This window comes from Bubalus kerabau, chromosome 18, assembly GCF_029407905.1.
Source record: "Bubalus kerabau isolate K-KA32 ecotype Philippines breed swamp buffalo chromosome 18, PCC_UOA_SB_1v2, whole genome shotgun sequence".
Lineage (NCBI taxonomy): Eukaryota > Metazoa > Chordata > Mammalia > Artiodactyla > Bovidae > Bubalus > Bubalus kerabau.
The window spans coordinates 25,311,726-25,334,882 of record NC_073641.1 but is presented as its reverse complement, the minus strand read 5'-3'; the positions used below and the strand labels follow the sequence as shown (position 1 = coordinate 25,334,882).

Sequence of the window (23,157 nt, the reverse complement as noted above, 5' to 3'; positions counted from 1 at the left end):
ATGTGCATGTTTGTATTTTTATAAAAACTGAACTGGAAGCCACCATGGGAGATGAAGATTGGGAAGCAGAAATAATCAAACCTCATATATCTTCCTATGTTCCTGTATTTGAGAAGGTAATAAAATTTAAAGTTTGTAGTTACTGAATGCTACAGATTTTATCCAAGTTGAAAATCTCTGTGGTGAGAAAGTTCATCTGTGGTGAGAAGCATGCTGTGCTTCTCCACGTGATTGTTATTAACTGTCTTATAGGGAATGATGAAGCATGCTAAGCCTCAAATAGAAGAAAACAGTCTGACGTAATTTAATAATTAAAACATAAAACGGGTATAATATTATTAGCAACTTAATTTATCTCAGTGATTTAGAACTTATTGTGGATGAAAGCAAGCTTGTGTTAATGTGGTTGAATGTCTCTGAGATACAGTTGAAAATGGAAAAATAAAATTCGTTTTTGGATGGCAATTTGAATTCTGAAAATTGGTTTTATACAAGCAGGGGTCTCAAGTTGAAAACATTAGGCTGGTTCAGATGGTAACATCAGTTTGATCTTCAGATGTACAAATCTGCAGATCTTTTTCCTCAATAGCTTTTGAAGAGTTACACTGTAATTTAGATGAGGGGGTTATGGAGTGGGTTTTTGGAATTTAGTTTTGACTTTAAGATGGTGAACAGAGTCTACTTTGGAAGACAGTGTATTTAATGGATTGCTTTTACATAAATTTTATCTACTTGAAAATGTCTCCATAAGTCAATTTGTTTTCCTTTTAGGATTTCCGGTTTGTATTTATGTCAGTCAGTTCTGACACTTTATATTTCAAGTGATGTCTTAGTAGAAATTCTTAATTTACCCCAAAACATAAAATTTAATTCTTTGTCTGTCTTGAATTTGGTCTGTTTGCATATAAAGTTTAGATTAAAATACCTAAGATGTTAATCTGAATTTATCATGTTTCTTGCTTTGGGACTTGTTTTAGAAATAACATTTTTTTGTATGTTATCTTTTTATAGTCTTCTTTATGTTACAATATCATAAAAATATTGTAAGACCAAAAGAGGAGAAACATTACCTAACAGTCTCGCTCACTAGCACAAATGCTCTGTTGAGGTTTTAATAAATTTTCTACTATATTTCCCAAACACATTTTTATATGGATTGTAATGATTGTACATTATAGTAATTTTTGATTTCAGCTTTTTCACTCTTCAGCACTAGCTATTCCGTATTACTAACTTCCTAAAAATAATTTCTTATGGTTATATAGTATTTAATGGACTAGAACTACCATAATTGATTTTCTGTTGGTAGAAGTTAAAGTGTTATCTTTGCACTGTAGTATTGTCATGAATATCTACAGTTTATTATTTAATTTGGGAGTATTTTTTTCAAAAATAGAATTACTTGGTCAAATAATTTTTTATGGTTCTTTTTTTCCCAGGTTCTTGGTAGATTTGTTCTAGTAACACAGTTTAACTCACAGGTACAGATGTTTCCATTTGTACCACAGTACCATTTGGACTTGTCTAATTTTTACTTTTTCTTTCTCTGAGATTTTGTCTTAACTAAGTATCATTCAAACAGTATACTGCATTGTAGCATGTTGTGCATGGTTATTGCAAAGGGTGTCTGAAATTGAGGATGGTCAACTGTCAGGCTTCCAGATTTACCTTTTGGGAGTCTTTGTGCTATTCAGTAATATCCTTTGTTTCTTGATATTGGTCATACTGATTGAATATTAATTATGTTAATATTTCTACCTTACGATTCCTAGTACATATCTGTGTGGGGCCAATTTGTAGTAAATTTTTTGCATTTGTCCACAAACTTAATGTGCTACATGTGCAGTTAGTAATTTGACCTACTTGACTTGAAGGAACATGATGCATTCAGTGGCTTTGTTTGCTTGTCTTCATTGAATAAGCTGTCTAGAAGCTAAGGATGAACACATGACATTTTTATGTAGGAGAAATCTGATGTCTTTTTTCCAGCCTGTTTTGTTTTAAAGGCACCATTTGATTGGTTGGTCTAATTGGATTTCTGTTTCAAGAAGTGACTGGGTTTCCCTTTTGTTCAATTTGTATTGGCTGTGACATCATCTTGGATTGGTAATAATATCTGTGATCAGCCTTTTCTTAATTTAAAAAATTGGGAGTATAGTTGATTTACAATGTTGTGTTTCTGCTGTACAGCAAAATAGGTCAGTTATACATATATTCATTCTTTTTATCTTCTGTTCTTATATAGGTCTTTAAAAAGTATTGAATAGAATTCCCTGTGCTACGCAGGAGGTTCTTATTATGTGATCAGCCTTTTCTGAGTGCTTCTAAGGATCCTTCTAAGGAGATTTTTAGTATTAACACAAGCTTATATAATTTTGAACTAGCAGGTTGCTCTTCTGGTAGATTTTAGAACTTCCCAATGCTAGTTTTTAAAGTGAATGTACCATGTGGGGATAGAATAATAAAAAAATGTGAGGTTGAGAAATATTTGGTAATCTAGCAGTTACAGTAGTCCAGAATGGTTAGGCATTTTCACATTGCATGCACACTTGTTGGGGTGAGAGATGAAATGGATGAGCGTGATAACTGTAACAGGATACTGGGTTTGCTTGCTAGTTGTAATATTTCTTATTAAATGACTGATGAGTCTACACACTCATGTCTTCTGTCTGATCTTTTTGCCGTTTTTCTGGTGTATTTCAGAAGGCATATCCTCTTGTGATTAAAGTGGAAACTGCTTAAGATAATTAGTCCATCCACAATTATTTTGAAATTTATAATGTTTAAAATAATGTTAAGTTTTAAAATTTCTAAATTGGTTCACTTGGATGAGTAAAGAGGTTATAAAAGTTTTATAGCTAAGTGTTCTAAAAATAGGTAATGTTAAGACCTAAGACTCATTCAACAAGTTTTTTTGAGCCTTATTAATTGCTGGAGCTAGTGGTGAACATGATAGATAAGGGGCTTGCTGGCATAAATGTTGTATTTTACTGGAGGAGACAGAATAAGCACATTAAAAATCACATACTAATAGTGAAAAGTATTAAATAATAATTTAATAATAACAGTAATAAAAGAATCAAGAAACTGTGTGTGTGTGAGGGAGAGAGGAAGAAGATTGGTATGGGTAGATTTAGATCATGTGGAGAGGAAAATATTCCTTGAGACTATGACTCATGAGACCTGAAAGAGTCCCAATAACACATGATGTGCAAAGATCCTGAAGAGGGAACAAACTAGGGGTATCAGGACAACAGGAAGAAATACAATGTATTAGTTGCCTATAGATGCTGTAACCAATTATCACAAACTAGATAGCTTACAGTAACAGAAAAATTTCTCTTATAGTTCTGGAGGCCAGAAGTTAGAAACCATGGTCTCAGCAGTGCTATTTTCCTTCAGTAGTCTCTTGGAGAGAATCCATGCTGCTTCCAACTTCTGGTGGTTATAGGCAGCCTTGGCTTGTGGCTGCATCTCTTTTTGTTGTCTTCACTTGGCCTTCTCTGTGTTTGTGTTAATACCCTTGGCCTTTCATAAGGACACTTGTGATGACATTTAGGACCCACTTGGATAATCCAGGGTAATCCCTTCATTTCAAAATTCTTAGTTATATTGGCTAGAACTTTTTTTTTCAAATAATATAACACATATTTCAGAAATTAGGGCTTGATATCATTGAGTGGACATTATTCAATCTCCTATAGCTAGTATAGAGCTATTTCAAATCCTAAAAGATGATGCTGTGAAAGTGCTGCACTCAATATGCCAGCAAATTTGGAAAACTCACCAGTGGCCATAGGACTGGAAAAGGTCAGTTTTCATTCCAATCCCAAAGAAAGGCAATGACAAAGAATGTTCAAACTACCACACAGTTTCACTCATCTCATGCTGTAGCAGAGTAATGCTCAGGCTTCAACATGAACCAAGAAATTCCAGATGTTCAAGCTGGATTTAGAAAAGGCAGAGGAACCAGAGATCAAATTGCCAACATCCGCTGGATCATAGCAGAAGCAAGAGAATTCCAAAAAAACACCTACTTCTGCTTCATTGACTACACTAAAGCTTTTGACTGTGTGGATCACTTCAAACTGTGTAAAATTCTTAAAGAGATGGAAATAGCAGACCACCTGACCTGCCTCCTGAGAAACCTGTATGCAAGGCCAGAAGCAACACTTAGAACTGGACATGAAACAATGGTTTGGTTCCAAATTGGGAAAGGAGTACATCAACGCTGTATATTGTCACCCTGCTTATTTAACTTATATGCAGAGTACATCATATGAAATGCCAGGCTGAATGTAGCACAAGCTGGAATCAAGATTCCCAGGAGAAATATCAGTAACCTCAGATATGCAGATGATATCAGCCCTATGGTCAAAAGTGAAGAGGAACTAAAGAGCCTCTTGATGAAAGTGAATTAGGAGAGTGAAAAGGCTGGCTTAAAATTTAACATTCAAAAAACGAAGATCATGGTATCTGGCCTCATCACTCTGTGGCAAATAGATGGGGAAACAATGGAAACAGTGAGAGACCATTTTTTGGGGTTCTAGAATCACTGCAGATGGTGACTGCAGCCATGAAATTAAAAGATGCTTGTTCCTTGGAAGAAAAGCTATGACCATCCTAGACAGCATATTAAAAAGTAGAGACATTACTTTGTCAACAAAGGTCCATCTAGACAAAGCTATGGTTTTTTGAATAGTCATGTATGGATGTGAAGTTGGACCGTAAAGAAGGCTAAGTGCCAAGGATTGATCCTTTTGAACTGTGATGTTGGAGAAGACTCTTGAGAGTCCCTTGGACTGCTAGGAGATCAAACCTGTCAGTCCTAAAGGAAATCAGTCCTGAATATTTTGGCTATCTGATTTAAAGAGCAGACTCGTTAGAAAATACCCTGATGCTGGGAAAGACTGATGGCAGGAGGAGAAGGGGATGACAGAGGATGAGATGGTGGCATCATGTGACTCAATGGACATGACTTTGAACAACCTCTGGAAGATGGTAAAGGACAGGGATGCCTGTAGTGCTGCAGTCCATGGGGTCGCAAAGAGTTGGACATGACTGAGTGACTGAACAACAACAAATATCTAGTATGGCTAAACTATAGTAAGATAAGGAAGATTTGTAGAAAATGAAATCTGAGTAGGAAAGAGAAAAGGAAGAGAGGTAGAGGACCCTGGAGATAGAGATGGACATATAGTTGATAGGACTAGATGGGCTGGATATGGGGAATGCAAGAGAGAGTGATGCTAAGTTTTTTTTACTGAAGCAAGTAGATAGATGATGGTGCTCTTTCCTGAAATGGGAAATATGTGGAAGATGAACCAATATGACAGGGAAAAAAATCAAGAATTCTGTATTTGCAGTGTTCAATTTCAGATGCCTAAGAAAAGATTTAAGTAAGGATACTGCTGCTGATACTAGTCAGTAGTTATTGCTTAGGAGAGGGATCAGAGCTGTAGGTACAAACTTGGGATTTATATATTTTAATAGGATTTAAATCTGTGAAAATGGTTGAAGTTGGATGGAATAAAACAGACTTAGAGAGCTCTGCCATGAACTGTGGGACACTTTGACTTTAAAGGTACATTAGCTGGGGAGCTGGCAAAGGAGACTGTGGAGGGAGTGGCTATGGGGCAAGAGGAAAACCTGGGAAGTATGTGTTCCCTAAGCCAGAGAGGGAAGTAGATAGTCTGTTATTTCAAATGCTGCTGAGAGCTCTGGCAGGATGAAGCTTAAAAGTAGTAATTTTATTATATAATATGCTTACTATAAGCTTTTTGAGTGCAGAGGTGAGGATGGAGGCTAGCAAGAGTAGCTTGAAGGAAATATGGAATGTGAGAAAATAGAGGCAGCAAATGTAGACAAAATTTTTTGCCTACAATGGAGCAGAGAAATGCTTATTTCTTATTTATTTCTTATAAAAATTACCTTATTTTTAAGGTAATGAAAAATGTTAAGGATTTTTATGATGAAAGATGAATTCTATTGAAAAAAAATTTTTTTTTTTTTTCAAAACTTGCCTTAGAATGTATGTGGGATGTTAAATTCCATCTTCTGAAGATTGGTAATAATAATTTTTCAGTTGTTTAGTACCAGGGTGTTTCATTACTTTTTATCAGTTATATGAAGCTGAATGTTATAACACTTATAAAACTAGCCCCTTTGGGGGCTATATTCATCCAGTAGTATTTTGGATACTAGAAAAGAGAAAGTCTTCAGTGTTTCACTTTAAATCAGGAAAGTTGGATTACTTTTCTTGTTTGTCTTATCGTCTATGGTAATCATAAATTGGAACTTTTTACTGTAGCAGTTATCAAAATCCCAAGCCATTTCAAGGATTTTATTGTATATTTTTAGTAAGTTAGAAAAATAATTGAATGTCTTTTGAGCTTTATAAAGGTAGTTTTTAAAGTCAGTTTTCTTTGTTAAAGAAATTTTGGAGCAAAAGTATTACCTGAAGATGTAATACCTACCTTGGTGCACTCCCTCCAGCTTTAGGTTTATTTAAAGAAACTTATTTGACAAAAAAATTGTGATTTTTCTAATTTAGTCAGTTAATTGAAGTGTTATCTGTAAACTTTAGGTCACTTTTTGTGCTTAAATTATTGAATTTGATTTTGAAGAATTTCAGAGCTCTGTTCAAAAGTTTTTCATTTAGTATCAGAAACTTGTTTGAGAGGAAGCAGCCTGTTACATACCTAGATGAATTGAGGATGGCTTTTTTCCAATAAAACTTTATTTATAAAAACTGGTGGCCCACCAGATCTGGCTTGTGGCTGTAGTTTGCTGACCATTGTTTTAAGTGATATATTAGTATGCTATATATACAATTTTAAAGTGAAGGTGTTTTAGAGTAGTTAACAAAGGAACATGCAGTGACCCAGGAAATCTTACATTTTTTAATTGAATTGTTCTGGACAAAACCCAGTTGTTAAAACTTTCTAGTATTTATGAGATAGATTACTCATTTTTATTATTCAAAGTAGAAAACTAATCTTTTCTTTTTTCTTACAGGATAGGTATTCTTCTGGAGCAAATGGAGACACTTTTAACAGGACTCCGGCTTCATCGTCAGGTATGTGTTAAGGCAAAAATGCAGAACTGTTTTTAGGTTAAGGGCTTCATCCACTGGATGAGAAGCAGACTAGTAGATACCTTGTCAAGGATGTTTTTAAAATTTTCTAGTGAGACATTCCAGAGAAGGCAATGGCAACCCACTCCAGTACTCCTGCCTGGAAAATCCCATGGGCAGAGGAGCCTGGTAGGCTGCCGTCTATGGGGTCGCTAAGAGTCGGACATGACTGAGCGACTTCACTTTCACTTTTCACTTCATGCATTGGAGAAGGAAATGGCAACCCACTCCAATGTTCTTGCCTGGAGAATCCCAGGGATGGGGGAGTCTGGTGGGCTGCCGTCTATGGGGTTGCACAGAGTCTGACATGACTGAAGCGACTTAGCAGCAGCAGCAGTGAGACATTCTGGCTTGAATATTTTGGGTTGGGAGCCTCTTACAATTAAAGGCAGGGAGAGAAGAAAGAGTGTAGTATTACAGAGTGTATCCTTTGATTTAGTGGGTTTGCTGTAAAACCTTTGCCCAGCTTGGAAGTTGCATGTTTGGCTTTCAGGCTGCTATGGGAATCGTCAGGATTCCTGATATAAGGCAGTAGGAGAGTAGACTCAGGTGTTGAAGCAGGTTACAGTGATGGTGACTTGTCAGGTTAGCAACTATTTAAACCAAACTCATATCAAATTAATATGCATAAATCCCTTGCATTTCTATACACTAACAATGAGAAAATAGATACAGAAATTAAGGAAACAATGCCATTCACCATTATGTCAAAAAGAATAAAATACTTAGGAATAAATTTACCTCAGGAAACAAAAGACCTATATTTAGAAAACTGTAAAACACTGATGAAAGAAATCAAAGATGACAGAAATAGATGGAGACATATACCATGTTCATGGATTGGAAGAATCAACATAGTGAAAATGAGTATACTACCCAAAGCTATCTGTAGATTCAATACAATCCCTATCAAGCTCCCAATAACATTTTTCACAGAACTAAAACAATTAATTTCACAATTTGTATGGAAACACAAAAAACCTCAAATAGCCAAAGCAATCTTGAGAAATAAAAATGGAACTGGAGGAATCAACCTGCCTGACTTTAGACTATACTATAAAGCTACAGTCATCAAGACAGTATGGTACTGGCATAAAAACAGAAATACAGATCAATGGAACAAAATAGAAAGCCCAAAGATAAATCCATGCACCTGTGGACACCTTATCTTTTACAAAGGAGACAAAAATATACAATGGAGAAAAGACAATCTCTTCAACAGGTGGTGCTGAGAAAACTGGCCAACCACCTATAAAAGAATGAAACTAGAACACCTTCTAACACCATAAACAAAAATAAACTCAAAATAAATTAAAGATCTAAATGTAAAGCCAGAAACTATAAAACTCCTAGAGGAAAACATAGGCAGAACACTCTCTGACATAAATCACAACATGATCCTCTATGACCCGCCTCCCAGAGTAATGGAAATAAAACCAAAAATAAACAAATGGGACCTAATTAAACTTAAAAGCTTTTGTACAACGAAGGGAACTATAAGCAAGTTGAAAAGACAGCCTTCAGAATGGGAGAAAATAATAGCAAACAGCAACTGATAATCTCAAAAATATACAAGCAGCTCAATACCAGAAAAATAAACGACCCAATCAAAAAATGGGCCAAAGAACTAAACAAACAGACATTTCTCCAAAGAAGACATACAGATGGCTAACAAAGACATGAAAAGATGCTCAGCATCACTTATCAGAGAAATGCAAATCAAAACCACAATGAGGTACCATCTCAGGCTGGTCAGAATGGCTGCTATCAAAAAGTCTACGAACAATAAATGCTGGAGAAGGTGTGGAGAAAAGGGAACCCTCTTACACTGTTGGTGGAATGCAAACTAGTACAGCCACTATGGAGAACAGTGTGGAGATTCCTTAAAAAACTGGAAATAGAACTGCCATATGACCCAGCAGTCCCACTGCTGGGCATACACACTGAGGAAACCAGAATTGAAAGAAACACTTATACCCCAATGTTCATTGCAACACTGTTTATGGTAGCTAGGACATGGAGGCAACCTAGATGTCCCTCCGCAGATGAATGGATAAGAAAGTTGTGATACGTATACACAATGGAATATTACTCAGCTATAAAAATAACATATTTGAGTCAGTTTTAATGAGGTGGATGAAACTGGAGCCTATACAGAGTGAAGTAAGTCAGAGGAAAAACACCAATACAGCATATTAACGCATATATATGGTGGAATTTAGAAAGATGGTAACAGTGACCCTATATGCAAGACAGCAAAAGAGACAGATATAAAGTACAGGCTTTTGGACTCTGTGGGAGAAGGTGAGGGTGGGATGATTTTAGAGAATAGCATTGAAACATGTATATTACCATATGTGAAATAGATGACCATTCCAAGTTCAATGCATGAAACAGGGCACTCAAAGCTGGTGCACTGGGACAACCCAGAGGGATGGGATGGTGAGGTAGGTGGGAGGAGGGTTTGGAACAGGGGGACACTTGTACACCCGTGGCTGATTGATGTCAGTGTATGGCAAAAACCACCACAATATTGTACTTAGCCTCCAATTAAATAAATTAAAAAGTAAAATACTTAATTAAAAGATAATATGAGCCTCTTTGGGATCTGAAAACTAACTTAGGGAGGTCTTCGGCAAATAGGAGAAACAAATCAAGATAAGGGAGCTGTTGTTTTTCCCCTGTCACTTGTCTCCATTTTGTTCGCCTACATTTTTTATAAAGTTGAGAAGATAGCTGGAAGTGGTAGGACCTGGGCTATAAAATTAAACTCATGACAGTAGTCTTCGATTTTGTTAAAGTTCACAGCAGGCTGATATGCTACTTCTAGTATTTTCTCAATTAAGAAATACATGTAGCAACAAAATTTACTGTATTAACCATTTTTAAATGTAATGTTCAGTGATATTAAGTACCTTCATGTTGCTGTGCAGCCATGACCACCGTCTACCTCTGAAACTTTTTCACCTTCCCAAACTGAAATTTCATACCCAGTAAGCAGTAACTCAACAATCACTCCTCTCCTCAGCTCTTGGCAACCATTGTTTACTTTCTATGAATTTAAGTTACTATGAATTTTCTATGAGTCTCTGTGACCTTGAGTAACTACTTCTTTTAAGTCTTACTCTCATGCAAGAGCGGGGCTTTCTTGGTGGCTCAGTGGTACAGAATCCACCTGCCAGTGCAGGAGATGTGTGTTTGATCCCCAGTCAGGAAAATCCTCTGGAGAAGGAAATGGCAACCCACTCCAGTATTCTTGCCAGGGGAATCCCATGGACAGAGGAGCCTGGTGGGATATACAGCCCAAAGAGTCGGACAGACTTTGCGATTAAAACAACAACTAATGTAAGAAAGAGGGCCTGGTGACACCAGGTAGTTTCATTTCTCTCATCAAAAATTTGTGAATGAAGTAAACATTTTTATAGTTAAGGGAGCTACTGGCTCACTGAAGCCTGTCCTAATGTGAAAAAACCTGTGGAGAGGTAGTTTATGAAATGTAAAAGGCAGGGGGTGTTGAGAGAGTTCATCAGGTTAAAGCAGATTTAATTCCCATGTTCACCTTAAGTTCAGAGTAATCCTCTTGATAGAAGGAAGTCAAGTTTAGATGAAATGCTTTTGTTATTGTCAAGATACACTTATCTTTTGTAAACTTTTAAATGCAGCAGTTTAATGTAGAGTATCCTGATTCTCAAAAGTTTATTAAATTGCTGCCTGCTGAAACCCCAGCAAAAGGCTAATAACCATGTGTAGATCCTTGAAGTATTCAAAGAAGAAAATTGGGTGAAAGTATTCTATACTTAACATATCTATATGCATAGATCATTGTGTAATCAAAAGAAACCTTGTTCTGTGAGGTGTCAAAGATAACTTTTATAAAGGAATGAAAGTTTGAATCTATAGTACATTAAGGTGTAACATTGTAGTGAAGTCATCAATAAGCTAGATTGAAATGGCCACCAGCTAAAAATGTGGACTTTTCTTAGCATTAGATCTTGAATGTTCAGACTAATGAAGTAAAATCAATAATGAAAAATATAGCTTGCTTGTTTACCTTCTGAATAACAAGTACTTTGGTATCTCTCTTTTTTTTTTAGTATATTTCTTTTATTTTTTAATTTAAATTTATTTTAATTAGAGGCTAATTACTTTACAGTATTGTATTGGTTTTGCCATACATCAACATGAATCCGCCATGGGTGTACACGTGTTCCCTATCCTGAACCCCCCTCCCACCTCCCTCCCGATACCATCCATCTGGGTCATCCCAGTGCACCAGCCCCAAGCATCCTGTATCCTGCATCGAACCTGGACTGGCAATTCGTTTCTTATATTATACATGTTTCAATGCCATTCTCCCAAATCATCCCCCCTCCCTCTTTTTTAATTGATTTCTTTTTCATGAAAATAGATTTTCTTATTACAGAAATACATACCAGGGCAATGAATGCTATCCTAAGTTACTATCTAAATATTCTTATTGCAAAAAAACAAAAAAAAAAGAAAAAATTTAAATATAGTGGTGAAAAGAAAGAAAATAATCTGAAATCTTGACTTTCAGGTTTAACCACTTTTGTTAAACTCTGTTTTGTTAAAGTCTGTTGACTCTGATATTTTAGATTTCTTTCTTTTTAAAAAAAAAAAATTTACTTATTTGTCTGAGTCTGCTCTGTTGTAGCGTGCGAGCTTCTCTCTAGTTGAGGCGTGTAGGCTCAGTAGCTTTGTTGCCCTGTGGCATGTGGGATCTTAGTTCCCCAACCAAGGATCGAACCTGTCCCCTCCATTGGAAGGCAGATTCTTTTTATTGTTATTATTATTTATTTTAATTGGAATCTAATTACAGTATTGTGGTGGTTTTTGCCACACAAAATACCAGACTACCAGGTTCATCTGTATTGCCAATTATTGTAGTTAATTTCTAATTATACTCTGTTGTGTGGATATACCATATATTTAATACTCTGTAATACAGTATAGAACACAATATATGTAAAACTCTGTTGTGTGACTGTACCGCATATTTGAATTCTTTTTTTAATGCACATTTGAGTTGCTTCCTTTTTTGTTGTTATGAGCAAAGCTACCATGGACATCTCTTATTTTCCCTTGTTTGCTAAATATATGTTTTAGGTTATGAATGGTGTTGAATTGTATTATGTACTTTAATCTGTGGAGATATACTTTTTTAATCTGTTAATGTTGTTAATTAATTACCTTTTTAGATGTTCTGATGATTAACACCCTTGCATACTGGAATAAACTCAATTTGGTCATACTGTTGTACCTGTTCAGTTTACTATTGGGATTGATTTGCTAATATGTATTTTTGAGATTTTATATCTGCCTGCTGCTGCCAAGTCGCTTCAGTCGTGTCCGACTCTGTGCGACCCCGTGGATTGCAGCCTACCAGGCTTCTCTGTCCATGGGATTCTCCAGGCAAGAACACTGGAGTGGGTTGCCATTTCCTTCTCCATTTTATATCTACTCATGAGTAAAAGAGGTTTAATTTTCTTCTGTCGTGTCATATCATAATTACTATGGCCTTGTGGAATGAATTGGGGAATAATTCCTCTTTCTACTTTCTGGTAGAATTGTATAATGTTGGAATGATTTGTTCTTTGAGAGTTTGATAGAACTCACCTGTGAAACTATATTTAAATAGGTTTGATACAGAGATTTGAGTACTGGTTCACTTTCTGTAGGACAGTTTTTGTTTTTGTTTTCTTGAGTCAGTTTTGGTGAATCAGAACTTTGCTGTTTGTGTTTTTTAGATTTCAGATGTAAGTGATATATTTGTCTTCATTTTTCTGACTTGCTTCACTTAGTATGTTATTCTCTGGGTCTACCTATGTTGCTTCAAATGGCATTATTTGTCTTTTTTTTAATGACTGAGCAGTATTCCATTGTGTGTGTGTGTGTACATATTCTTTGTCCTTTCCTCTGTTGATGGGCACTTAGATTTCTTCCATATCTTGGTTATTGTAAATAGTGCTGCTGTTAACATTGGGGTACATGGGGGTGTATGTATCTTTTCAAATTAGAGTTTTCTCCAGGTATATGCCCAGGAGTGAGATTGCCAGATCATATAGTAACCTAGTTTTTTAAGGAACCTCTGTAATGTATGGAGGTTTTCCATAGTGGCTGCACCAGTTTACATTCCCACCAACAGTGTAGGAGGGTTCCTTTTTCTCCACACTCTCTTCAGGATTTATTATTTTATGACAAACCCACAGCCAACATAGTGGTTTATTTTCAGGACCTTTTAGTGATAGCCATTCTGACTGATATGAGGTTATGCCTCATTGTAGTTTTGATTTGCATTTCTCTGATAGTTAGCGGTGTTGAGCATCTTTTCATGTGCCTGTTGGCTATCTGTATGTCTTCTTTGCAGAAATGTTTGTTTAGGTGTTCAGCCCATTTTGTAATTGGGCTGTTTGTTTCTTTTGTTATTGAGCTGTTTGTATGAGCTCTTTGTACATTTTTGAAATTAATCCCTTGTTGGTCCTATCTCTCAGTCTGTAGTGTGTCTTTTAATTTTTTTTTTTTTTTATGGTTTCCTTTGGTGTGCAAAAGCCTGTAAGTTTTAATTAGGTCCCTTTTACTAGTTTTTGTTTTTATTTCTGTTGCCTTGGGAGAGTAACCTAGGAGAACATTGGGTAAGATTTATTTCAGAGAATGTTTTGCCTTTCTTCTCTTTTAGGAGTTTTTAATGTGATTTTAAAAAGAATTTTCATTAATTTTCCCTTTCTGATATTTCATTGTACGTGTTAAAAAATGCAACAGATTTCTGTATGGTAATCTTGTATCCTGCTACCTTGCTGATTTTATCAGTTCTAGTAGTTTTTGTGTGGAGTTTTTCGGGTTTTCTATATATATTATCATGCCATCTGCATATAATGACGGTATTACCTCTTCCTTTCCAGTTTGGACATCTTTTATTTTTCTTATCTCATTGCTGTGGCTAGGACTTCCAATACTATGTTGAATGGAAATGGTGAGAGTGGGCATACTTGTTTCAGATTTTAGTAGGAAGGCTTTCAACTTTTTGCTTTTGAGTACTATGTTCACTGTGGGTTTGTCACAAATAGCTTTTATTATGCTTGGATATGTTCCCTCCATATCCACTTTGGTAAGAATTTTTATCATGAATGGGTGTTGAATTGTATTGAATGCTTTTTCTGCATCTGTTGAGATGATATGTAGTTTTTGTCTGTATGGTGTATGTGTTGAACCATTCTTTTGACCCTGTGATGAAACCAGCTTAATCATGGTGTATGACTTTTTATGTGTTGGGTTTGATTTGCTAATACTTCCTTGAGAATTTTTGCATCTATATTCACCAGAGGTACTGGCCTGTAATTTTCTTTCTTGGTAATGTCTTTGTCTGGTATCAGGGTGATGGTGATGTCATAGAATCACTTTGGGAGTGTTCCTTCTCAGTCTTACAGAAAAGTTTGAGAAGGATTGGTTCAAGGTTTTCTTTGTATGTTTGGTAGAATTTTCCATTTAAGCCATCCAGTTCTGAACATTTGTAGGGAACTTTCTTTTTCTTTTTTTTAGTAATATTTTGGTCCCTATACTTTAAAAATTTTTTAATTTAGTTTTTAATTGAAGGATAATTGCTTTATAGAATTGTGTTGGTTTCTGCCCAACATTAACATGAATCAGCTATAGGTATACATATATCTCCTCCCATTTGAACCTCCCTCCCACCTTCCTCCCAATCCCATTCCTCTAGGTAGTTACATAGCCCCAGTTTGAGTTCCCTGAGTCATACAGCAAATTCCTATTGACTGTCTATTTTACATAATGGTAATGTAAGTTTCCATGTTACTGTCTCCATACATCCCACCCTCTCCTTCCTCCCCATATCCATGTCCATAAATCTGTTCTCTATGTCTGTGTCTCCATTGCTGCCCCAAATAATTTCATCAGTACCATCTTTCTATATTCCATGTATATGCATTAGTATAAAATATTTGTTTTTCTCTGTCAAACTTACTTCACACTGTATAATAGACTCTAGGTTCATCCACCTCATTAGAATTGGCTCAAATGTGCTCCTTTTTGTTGCAGGGAGTTTTTAAATTACAGTTTCTATTTCACTTCTAGTGATCAGTCTGTTCAGATTACCTGTTTCTTCTTGCTTCAGTTTTGGTAGGCTGTATGTTTCTAAAAACTTGTCCATTTCTTCTGGGTTGTTTAATTTATTGGCATATAATTGTCCATAGTATTCTCTTATGGTTTTTTGTGTTTCTGCAGTATTGGTTGGTATTTATCCCCTTTCATTTCTTGTTTTATTTCTGTCCTCTCTTTCTCTTGTTCTTGGTGACCCTGGCCAGAGGTTGTGCATTTGGTTTGTCATTTCAAAAAACCAGGTCTCAGTTTTATTGATTTTTTTTTCTGTTTCTTAATATCTATTTTAATTTATTTCCTCTTTGATCTTTATTAAATCACTCTTCCTTCTGACTTTAGTTTTTGTTTGTTCTTCTGTTTCTAATTCTTTAGGTACTAGGTTAGGTTACTTGTTTGAGAGTTTTTCTTGTTTTGTGAGGAAGGCCTGTATCACTGTAAACTTCCCTCAAAGGACTGCTTTTCCTGCATCCCATAGATTTTGTACATAGTTACGTTTTCATGTCATTTGTCTCAAGGTATTTTTAAAATTTCCTCTTTGATCTCGTTGATCCATTTTTTTTTTTCTTAAGTAGCATGTTGTTTAGTCTCTGAATAATCACTTTTCTTCTTGTTTCTCGGTGGTTGATTTCTGACTTCATGCCATTGTGGGCAGAAGAGATGCTTAAAATAATTTCTGTCCTCTAAAATTTGTGGAGGCTTATTTTGTATCCTTCAGTTCAGTTCAGTTGCTCAGTTGTGTCCTGACTCTTTGCAACCCCATGAATTGCAGCACGCCAGGCCTCCCTGTCCATCACCAACTCCTGGAGTTCACTCAGACTCACGTCCATCGAGTCAGTGATGCCATCCAGCCATCTCATCCTCTGTCGTCCCCTTCTCCTCCTGCCCCCAATCCCTCCCAGCATCAGAGTCTTTTCCAATGAGTCAACTCTTCGCATGAGGTGGCCTAGTATGGGTCTAACCTAGAGAATGTTTTAATTGAAAAGGATGTGTAATTGAAAAGAATGTGTAGTATGTGTATTTTGGGGATGTAATGTGACTGATTTCAAATCAGGAAAGGAGTATGTCAAGACTGTATATTGTCACCCTGCTTATTTGATTTACACCCTGCTTATTTAACTTACACCCTGCTTATTTAACTTATATGCAGAGTACATCGTGTGAAATCCCAGGCTGGATGAAGCACAAGCTGGAATCAAGATTGCCAGGAGAAATATCAGTAACCTCAGATATGCAGATGACACGACCTTATGGCAGAAAGCAAAGAACTAAAGAGCCTCTTGATGAAAGTGAAAGAGGGGAAAAAAAAAAGAAAGAAAGTGAAAGAAGAGAGTGAAAAAGTTGGCTTAAAACTCAATATTCAGAAAACGAAGATCATGGCATCCAGTCCCATCACTTTATGGCAAATAGATGGGAAAACAGTGGAAACAGTGAGAGACTTTATTTTGGGGGCTCCAAAATCACTGCAGATGGTGACTGAAGCCATGAATTAAAAGAGATGCTTGCTCCTTGGAAGGAAAGTTATGACCAACCTAGACAGCATATTAAAAAGCAGAGACATTACTTTGCTAGCAAAGGTCCGTCTAGTCAGAGCCATGGTTTTTCCAGTAGTCATGTATGGATGTGAGAGTTGGACCATAAAGAAAGCTTAGCGCCAAGGATTGATGCTTTTGAACTGTGGTGTTGGAGAACTTTTGAGAGTCCCTTGGACTGCAAGGAGATCAAACCGGTCAATCCTAAAGGAAATCAAACCTGAATATTAATTGGAAGGACTGATGCTGAAGCAGAAGCTCCAATACTTTGGCCACCTGATGCGAAGAACTGACTCCTTTGAAAAGACCCTGATGCTGGGAAAGATTGAAGGTGGGAGGAGGGGGGGGTGACAGAGGATAAGATGGTTGGATGGCATCACCGACTTGATGAACATGTGATTGAGTAAGCTCCAGGAGTTGGTGATGGACAGGGAAGCCTGGTGTGCTGCAGTCCATGGGGTCACAAAGAGCAACTGAACTGAATGTCCTGAAAATATCAATTAAGTCTAACTGTTCTAATACGTCATTTAGTATCTCTGTTGCCTTATTGATTTTCTGTCTGGAAGATTTGTCTACTGATGTCAGTGAGGTGTTAAAGTCTCTATTATTGTATTCCGATCCATTTCTCCCTTTAGGTCTGTTAGTATTTGTTTTCTATATTTCAGTTCAGTTCAGTTGCTGCTGAGTTGTGTCTGACTCTTTGTGACCCCATGGACTGCAGCACGCCAGGCTTCCCTGTCCATCACCAACTCCCAGAGCTTACTCAAAGTCATGTCCATCGATCAGTGATCCCATCCAACCATCTCATCCTCTGTCATACCCTTCTCCTCCTGTCTTCAATCTTGCCCAGCATCAGGATCTTTTCAAATGTCAGTTCTTCGCATCAAGTGGCCAACGTATTGGAGTTTCAGCTTCAGCATCAATCCTTCCAATGAATATTCAGGAATGATTTCCATTAGGATTGACTCGTTGGATCTCCTTGCAGTCCAAGGGACTCTGAAGAGTCTTCTCCAAAACCCCAGTTCAAAAGCATCAATTCTTGGGCACTCAGCTTTCTTTATAGCCCAACTCTTAAATCCATACATGACTGCTGGAAAAACCATAGCTTTGACTAGATGGACTTTTGTTGGCAAAGTAATGTCTCTGCTTTTTAATATGCTGTCTAGGTTGGTCATGGCTTTTCTTCCAAGGAACAAACATTTTTTAATTTCATGGCTGCAGTCACCATCTGCTATGATTTTGGAGCCCCCCAAAATAAAGTCTGTCAATGTTTCCATTATTTCCCCATCTATTTGCCATGAAGTGATGGGACTGGATGCCATGGTCTTTGTTTTCTGAATATTGAATTTGAAGCCACTTTTTCCACTGTCCTCTTTGATTCTCATCAAGAGGCTCTTTAGTTCTTCTTCGCTTCCTGCCATAAGCGTGGTGTCATCTGCATGTCTTAGGTTATTGATACTTCTCCTGGCAATCTTGATTCCAGCTTGTGCTTCATCCAGCCTGGCATTTCGCATGATGTACTCTGCATATAAGTTAAATAAGCAGGGTGACAATATACAGCCTTTATGTATTCCTTTTCCTATTTGGAACCAGTCTTTTGTTCCATGTCCAGTTCTAATTGTTGCTTCTTGGCCTGAAAATAGATTTCTCAGGAGACAGGTCAGGTGGTCTGGTATTCCCATCTCATTAAGAATTTTCCATAGTTTGTTGAGATCTACACAGTCAAAGGCTTTGGCCTAGTCAATAAAGCAGAAGTAGATATTTTTCTTGAACTCACATGCTTTTTCAATGATCTTGAGTTATTGGCAATTTGAATATTGGCAATTTGATCTTGGGTTCCTCTGCCTTTTCTAAATCCAGCTTGAACATCTGAAAGTTCACAGTTCATGTACTGTTGAAGCCTGGCTTGGAGAATTTTGAGCATTACTTTGCTAGCATGTGAGATGAGAGCAGTTGTGCAGTAGTTTGAACATTCTTTGGTATTGCCTTTCTTGTGGATTAGAATGAAAATTGACCCTTTCCAGTCCTGTGGCCACTGCTGAGTCTTCAAAATTTGCTGGCATGTTGAGTGCAGCACTTTCACAGCATCATCTTTTAGGATTTTAAATAGCTCAATTGGAATTCCATCACCTCTACTAGCTTTGTTCATAGTGATGCTTCCTAAGGCCCACTTGACTTCACGTTCCAGGATGTCTGGCTCTAGGTGAGTGATTACACCATCGTGATTATCTGGGTCGTGAAGATCTTTTTTGTATAGTTCTGTGTATTTGCCACCTCTTCTTAATATCTCTGCTTCTTTTAGGTCCATACCATTTCTGTCCTTTATCGAGCCCATCTTTGCATGAAATGTTCCCTTAGTATCACTCATTTTCTTGAGGAGATCTCTAGTCTTTCCCATTCTATTGTTTTCCTCTGTCTCTTTGCACTGATCACTGAGGAAGGCTTTCTTATCTTTCTGTGCTATACTTTGGAACTCTGCATTCAAATGGGTTTATCTTTCCTTTTCTCCTTTTTCTTTCACTTCTCTTCTCAGCTATTTGTAAGGCCTCCTAAGACAACCATTTTGCCTTTTTGCATTTCTTTTTCTTGGAGATGGTCTTGATCACTGCCTTTTGTACTATGTCAGGAACCTCCATCCATAGTTCTTCAGGCACTCCGTTAGATCTAATCCCTTGAATGTATTTCTCACTTCCACTCTGTAATCATAAGGGATTTGATTTAGGTCATACCTGAAGGATCTAGTGGTTTTCCCTGCTTTCTTCAGTTTCAGTCTGAATTTGGCAGTAACGAGTTTATGATCTGAGCCACAGTCAGCTCCTTGTCTTGTTTTTGCTGACTGTATTAGAGTTCTCCATGTTTGTCTGCAAAGAATATAATATTTTTATATACTTATATGTTTTTATAAGTATTTTAAATATTTAAATATAAAAATTTATATTTATAAATATGTATATATTTATATAAATTTAGATGCTCCTATATTGAGTGCATATGTGTCATTGAATGTAATATCCTCTTCATGTATTGATTCTTTTATCATTATGTAGTGTCTTTCTTTAGCCTTTTTATGGCTTTTGTTTGGATATCTGTTTTGTTTATATGAGTGTTGCATCCCCCACTTTATTGTCATTTTCATTTGCATGAAATACCTTTTTCCATCTCCGCACTTTCCTTCCTTTGTCCTGGAGTGTCTCATTGGTTTCTTAAAAGAACTAGGTTTTGGCTTTATTGAGCCACTATTATATTTCTGTTTCCTATTGCTTTATTTGTTGTTTTTAACAGTTTTTTAAAGGTTTATTTATTTTTATTTATTTACGGCTGTACTGGGTCTTCATTGCTCTGCACAGGCCTTCTCCACTTGGGGTAAGTGGGGGCTACTCTCTAGCTGCAGTGCATGGGCTTCTCATTCCAGTGGTTTCTCTTGTTGTGGACCACAGGCTGTTGATGCATGGGCTTCAGCAGTTGCAACTCATGGGCTCTAGAGCTGGCTCAGTAGTTGTGGCACACAGGCTTAGTTGTCCCACCTCATGTGGGATCTTCCTGAACCAGGGATTGAACCTGTGTCTCCTGCATTAGTGAATTCTTTACCACTGAGCCACCAGGGAGGTCTGCTCTTACCTCCTTTTTTTCTCCTTTATTCTTGTGTGATTTATTTTGTTGTTTTTCTAACGTTCTTACTAGTTGAGATGGATGTTTACCTAATTAATTTTCAGTTCTTATTGTATAAAAATTTAATTTCTGATATATATCATTTTATCATACAATTCTAAGTATTTCTAAAGTTCCATTGTAATTTTTCTTCTTTGAACTGTTTTGTATAGAAGTGTTTTAAAAATATATTTCCAAATGTAAGAGAATTTTAAAATTGTATAATTGAGTTACACTATCATATTAATTTTCAGTATATATAGTGATTTGCTATTTTTATAGATTATACACCATACAGAGTTAGTATAAAATATTGACTATATTCCTTGTGCTGTATATTACATCCCTGTAGCTCTTTATAACTAGTAGTTTGTACCTCTTACCTCCCCTTCACCTATTTCATACCTTCCTCACCCTTCTCCTGTGTGGCAAACCACTACTTCGTTTTCTATATCTCTTCATCTTTTCTGTTTTTGTATATCTGTTGACTTGTTTTATTTTTTAGATTCCACATATAAGCAAAAATATACAGTATTTGTCTTCTAGTAACTTTTAATTTGATTGCATTGCAATTACAGAATTTTGTGTATGTGATACTGATTTTTGAAATTGTTGAATTTACATTTTGGCCTTCCATGTGGTCAGTTTTTATGAACATTCTGTTGAAGAATGTCACTTGTTTGATGTTTTTAGTTCTGTGAAATTTTACAGTGTTCTGTGGATGATTGTAATTTATCTGTTCTCCTTTGACTGTTTTTCTTGGCTGTTATAGACAGTGCTTATCAAAACATTTTTATGTGTATCTGTGTTACCGTGTGAGTATATCCACAGGAAAAATTATACTAGTATATTTTCAAAAAGTATTTTCTTTTAAAATTAGGATCAAGATTGATCTAGTTTATAGTTTCAGTGTTGTATATGATTCGTGCTTGTTTCCCTATGTCCTTGACTAGTCTTGGTATTAAAAAAAATATTTATTGGAATATAGTTGCTTTACAATGTTATGTTAGTTTCTATTGTACAGCTAAGTGAACCAGTTACATATATATTTCCACTTGTTTGGATTTCCTTTCCATAGAGCAATGAGTTCCCTGTGCTATATAGTAGGATTTTCATTAGTTACCTATTTTACACATAGCATCAATAGTATATATACATGAAGCCCAGTCTTACAGTTCATCCTTCCCCCAATCCCTGCCTCTTGGTATCCATATATTTGTTTTCTATGTCTGTGTCTCTATTTCTGCTTTGCAAATAGGTTCATCTGTACCATTTTTCTTGATTCTACATTTATGCATTAATATATGATATTTGTTTTTATGACTTTATTCATTCTCTATGACAGTCTCTAGGTACATCCATGTCTCTACAAGTGACCCATTTCATTCCTTTTTATGGCCGAGTAATATTCCATTGTCTGTGTGTACCACATCTTCTTTATTCATTTCCTCTGTTGATGGAACTTTTGCTTGCTTCCCTGTCCTGGCTTTTGTAAATAGTGCTGCAGTGAACATTGGGGTGCATGTGTCCTTATGAATTATGTTTTTCTCTGGGTATATGCCCAGTGTTGGGATTGCTGGGTCATATGGTCCTTATGTTTTTAGTAGTTTTTAGGAACCTCCATATTGTTCTCCATAGTGCCTGTATCAATTTACCTTCCCACCAACAGTGTAAGAGGATCTCTTTTCTCCACACACTCTCCAGTATTTGTTGTTTGTAGACTTTTTGATGTTGGCCATCCTGACTTGTGTGAGATGATAACCTCATTGTAGTTTTGATTAGCATTTTTCAAATAATTAGTGATGTTGAGCATCTTTTCATGTGTGTGTTGGCCATCTGTATGTCGTCTTTGGAGAAACATCTGGTCTTCTGGTGGTGGTTTAGTCACTAAGTCATGTCCAAGTCATGTCCAACTCTTGCAACCCCATGGGCTGTAACCTGCTAGTCTCTTCTGCCCATGGTATTCTCCAGGCAAGAATACTGAAATAGGTTGCCATTTCTTTCTTCAGAGGATCTTCCCAGCCCAGAGATCTAACCTGGGTCTCCTGCATTGCAGGCAGACTCTTTACCAACATAGCTATGAGGAAAGCCCATTTAGGTCCTCTGCTAGATTTGTATTAGCAAACTGTTCAAGTCAGTCATGGTTGGGAAAAGTTACATTCTTCTTTTGAATTTCAGTGTCTTTAATTATGACTGAGAGTTAGTCAGCATTTTTTTTCTTTTGGAGGACTACCTATTCTTATAGCCCATTTTTCTACTAGTCTACTCATCTTTCTTATTGCTATGTAAAATTCCTCCTATGCCATGTGCACGGCACATTTAGATTGTTTAAAGCTTACTTACCACCAGGATACTTTTTTGTTGTTTTGACTTGCTTCAAATGTTACTTACTTTAGAAATGGGTGATGGATCATCTCGAAGAGATCATTTCATGAGAAGTGGATTTGCCTCTGGGAGGAGTTTGGGAAACAGAGGTAAGTATCTTTCTTTAATCATCTATTATAATAGCTGAATAGTGGAATGAATAGAGGCTTTTATGGTTGTTTCAGTTCAGTTCAGTCACTCAGTCGTGTCCTGACTCTTTGCGACCCCGTGAATTGCAGCACGCCAGGCCTTCCCGTCCATCACCAACTCCCGTAGTCCACCCAAACTCATGTCCATCGAGTCGGTGATGCCATCCAGCCATTTCATCCTCTGTCATCCCCTTCTCCT

The 23,157-nt window shown here is 36.6% G+C and overlaps 1 protein-coding gene across 5 annotated transcripts in view; it reads left to right on the top strand.

The window, feature by feature from the left end:
• Positions 1-23,157, top strand: part of DDX4 (DEAD-box helicase 4) — a 69,342-nt gene that overhangs the window by 1,141 nt on the left and 45,044 nt on the right. For 3 of the 5 annotated variants that reach the window (XM_055554627.1, XM_055554626.1, XM_055554628.1), the window contains exons 2-4: positions 40-116; positions 7,018-7,078; positions 22,842-22,919. In XM_055554627.1, the coding sequence (XP_055410602.1) occupies positions 45-116; positions 7,018-7,078; positions 22,842-22,919 (211 nt within the window). In that variant the 5' untranslated portion in view covers positions 40-44. The remainder of the gene's footprint in view (positions 1-39; positions 117-7,017; positions 7,079-22,841; positions 22,920-23,157) is intronic. The other 2 variants (XM_055554629.1, XM_055554630.1) reach the window with 1 other exon arrangement.